At 55.5% G+C, this 2,500-nt stretch overlaps 2 protein-coding genes across 2 annotated transcripts in view; one reads left to right on the top strand and one right to left on the bottom strand.

Moving 5' to 3' along the window:
- The window catches only part of EMH_0042090 (uncharacterized protein), a gene marked incomplete at both ends in the record, with an annotated part of 1,215 nt that extends 1,032 nt beyond the window's left edge, over positions 1–183 (bottom strand). The window contains 2 exon segments of the mRNA XM_013495701.1: positions 1–55; positions 158–183. Of these exon segments, the coding sequence (XP_013351155.1) occupies positions 1–55; positions 158–183 (81 nt within the window).
- A 1,047-nt stretch (positions 184–1,230) lies between these two features.
- The window catches only part of EMH_0042100 (uncharacterized protein), a gene marked incomplete at both ends in the record, with an annotated part of 4,905 nt that continues 3,635 nt past the window's right edge, over positions 1,231–2,500 (top strand). The window contains 3 exons of the mRNA XM_013495702.1: positions 1,231–1,369; positions 1,644–1,712; positions 1,969–2,190. Coding sequence (XP_013351156.1) covers positions 1,231–1,369; positions 1,644–1,712; positions 1,969–2,190 — 430 coding nt within the window. The remainder of the gene's footprint in view (positions 1,370–1,643; positions 1,713–1,968; positions 2,191–2,500) is intronic.

Below are 2,500 nucleotides of genomic sequence, written 5' to 3' on the forward strand. Positions count from 1 at the left end.
CAGTTGTTGCTGCTGCTGCTGCTGGAGTTGTTGCTGCTGCTGGGGAAGCTTTAGCCTGTCGTATGGTTGTGTATCAGCTGGTCACTTGGCTGCAGCAGCTGCTGCAGCTGCTGCTGCTTCTTCTGCTGCTGCAGCAAACAGCAACATCTGCTGCTACTGCCCGCTGGGTGGAGCGACCCGCATAAGAGAAGAGAAGAGGAGAGGGGGTTTAGGGAGAAACAAAGAAAGACGAAATATATGCAGCAGCAGCTCAGTTGCTGCTGCAGTTTATGTTAATAAAAAGGGAGATGAGGCTCGACGACTCCTGCTGCTGCTGCTGCTGCTGCTCCTGCTGCTGCTCCTGCTGCTGCTGCTGCTGCTCCTGCTGCTGCTGCTGCTGCTGCGGAGCGCTAGAGTGTGCAGGAGAAACGAAACACGAAAAAGCTTCAGCTAAACCCTAAACCCTTGAAAAGGAGCCGCTGCTTATACAACACTTGCTGCTGTTGCTGCTGCTGCTACGGGAGCGGGCGCAGCATCTCCAGCTCTACAGAGGGCTGGCTGCTGCTGCTGCTGCTGCTGCTGCTGCTGCTGCTGCCGCTGCTATTGCTGCTGCTGCTGCTGCTGCTGCTGCTGTCGTGGGAGAGAGTAAAGGGGTCCAGCAGCAACTGAAGAAACTCTTTTTGAAAATGGTTTTAATGTGAAGGTGGCTTTGGGGTTTAGGGCTTAGAGTTGACCCTCTGGCCTCTCCGCAGCAGGAGTCGTTCGCGGGGGCGTGCAGCAGCAGCAGCAGCAGCAGCAGCAGCAGCAGCAGCAGCAGCAGCAGCAACAGCAGCAGCAACAGCAGCAGCCTCAGCGTCTCGGGCAGCGTTTTACCTCTCTCGTGTTCGAGTCTACACAGATCGGCTTCGGGCTGATTTGTCTTTCTTTCATGTTGACGACCGACAGGAGCGGGGAGCAGCAGCAGCAGCAGCAGCAGCAGCAGCAGCGACAGCTGTGACAGCAACAGCGTTCCGCAGCAACAGCTGCAGCAGCGAGTCAAGACATATTCGCCTGAACCCCTGCATCTGCAACAGGGGCTGAAGGAACCCCTGCAGCAGCAGCAGCAGCAGCAGCAGCAGCGGCAGCAGCAACAGCGGTGACAACGGCAGCTGCTGCTGCAGCGAAGGCAGCAGCAACACACAGACCAGCAGCAACGGCGGCTGCTGCAGCAGCAACTCCCTCGTGAACAGTCCGCCTGCTGCAGCTGCGGAGATGGGCCTTCTTCGGGGTATAATAGGCGGCAGCATTGCGGCGCTGCTGCTGCAGCAGCAGCAGCAGCAGCAGCAGCAGCAACTGGTTGCTGCCTTTGAGGCCCCAGCACACGAAGCCATATCAATGACTGCTTTATCAGGTATTGTTATATACACCGCATGCATACTGAAAATGTTTGCTGCTGTGCTGCTGCTGCATGCGTGTGTTGCGCTTGCTGCTGCTGCTGTCGGCTGTCTTTCTCTCTTTCATTTGCTGCTGCTGCTTCGTGCTGCAGCTGCTTAAACCTTGCTGCTCCCACTGAAGAGTCTGGGCTTTAGAAGGATAACAAAGAAAAATACTTCTTACACTCTAGGCTGCTGCTGTTGCTGCTGCTGCTGCTGTTGCTGCTGCTGTTGCTGTTGCTGCTGCTACAGGCCTCACCATGCAAGCAAATCAGGCGCTGCGCCGGCTGCTTAATGGGAAGGATGTTGCGGACGTTTCTGGTGAGTGGAGTTGCTGCTGCTGCTGTTGTGCTGCTGCTGCTGCTGCTGCTGCTGCTGCTGCTGTTCTGTTCGTGCTGCAGTTGCTGCTGTTTGTGTTGCTGTTTTTGTTTCTGGCTGTGTGTCTGTTTGCATGTTGCTATAGCATCCGTACTTGGTTCTCTTCCTGCTGCTATTCCTGCTGTTCTTATTGCCGCTATCTCTCCCGCTGCTGCTGCTGCTGCTGCTGCTGCTGCTGCTGCTGCTGCTGCTGCTGCAGGCTGGGCTCACCGAGTGACGGAGAAGTACCCGTTGACGGCTCCCTTACACTTCCAGCGGCAGCCTATATGCCCTCCCTCCTCAACAGCAGCAAACACAAAAATAGAGAGATCCTTCTGCAGCAGCAAAACTGCAGCAGAAGACGGCTGTCTCCTTGAGGCGCTCACTTACTTCTTCTATAGACTCACCGCACCTGAAAAAATAACTGAACCGAGAGATGATGGTATGAACTCCTGCTGCTGCTGCTGCTGCTGCTGCTGTTGCTGTTGCTGTTGTTGTTGTTGTTGTTGTTGTGATGGTGGTGCTGCTGTTGTGATGCTGCTGCTGCTGCTGTCGTGGGGATGATCCTGCTGTTGTCATGCTGCTGCTGCTGGTGTCGTGCTGCTGCTGCTGCTGCTGTCGTGCTTCTGCTGTTGCTGCTGTCGTGCTGCTGCTGAGAATGTTGCTGTTGTATCTCTGTGCGTATTTGCATCTTCTTGTGGTTGCTGTTGCTGCTTTTCTTACAACAACTGCTGCTGCTGCAATTGCTGCTG

This window comes from Eimeria mitis, genomic scaffold, assembly GCF_000499745.2.
Source record: "Eimeria mitis Houghton genomic scaffold, Emh_scaff1701, whole genome shotgun sequence".
NCBI classification, from domain to species: Eukaryota; Apicomplexa; class Conoidasida; order Eucoccidiorida; family Eimeriidae; genus Eimeria; species Eimeria mitis.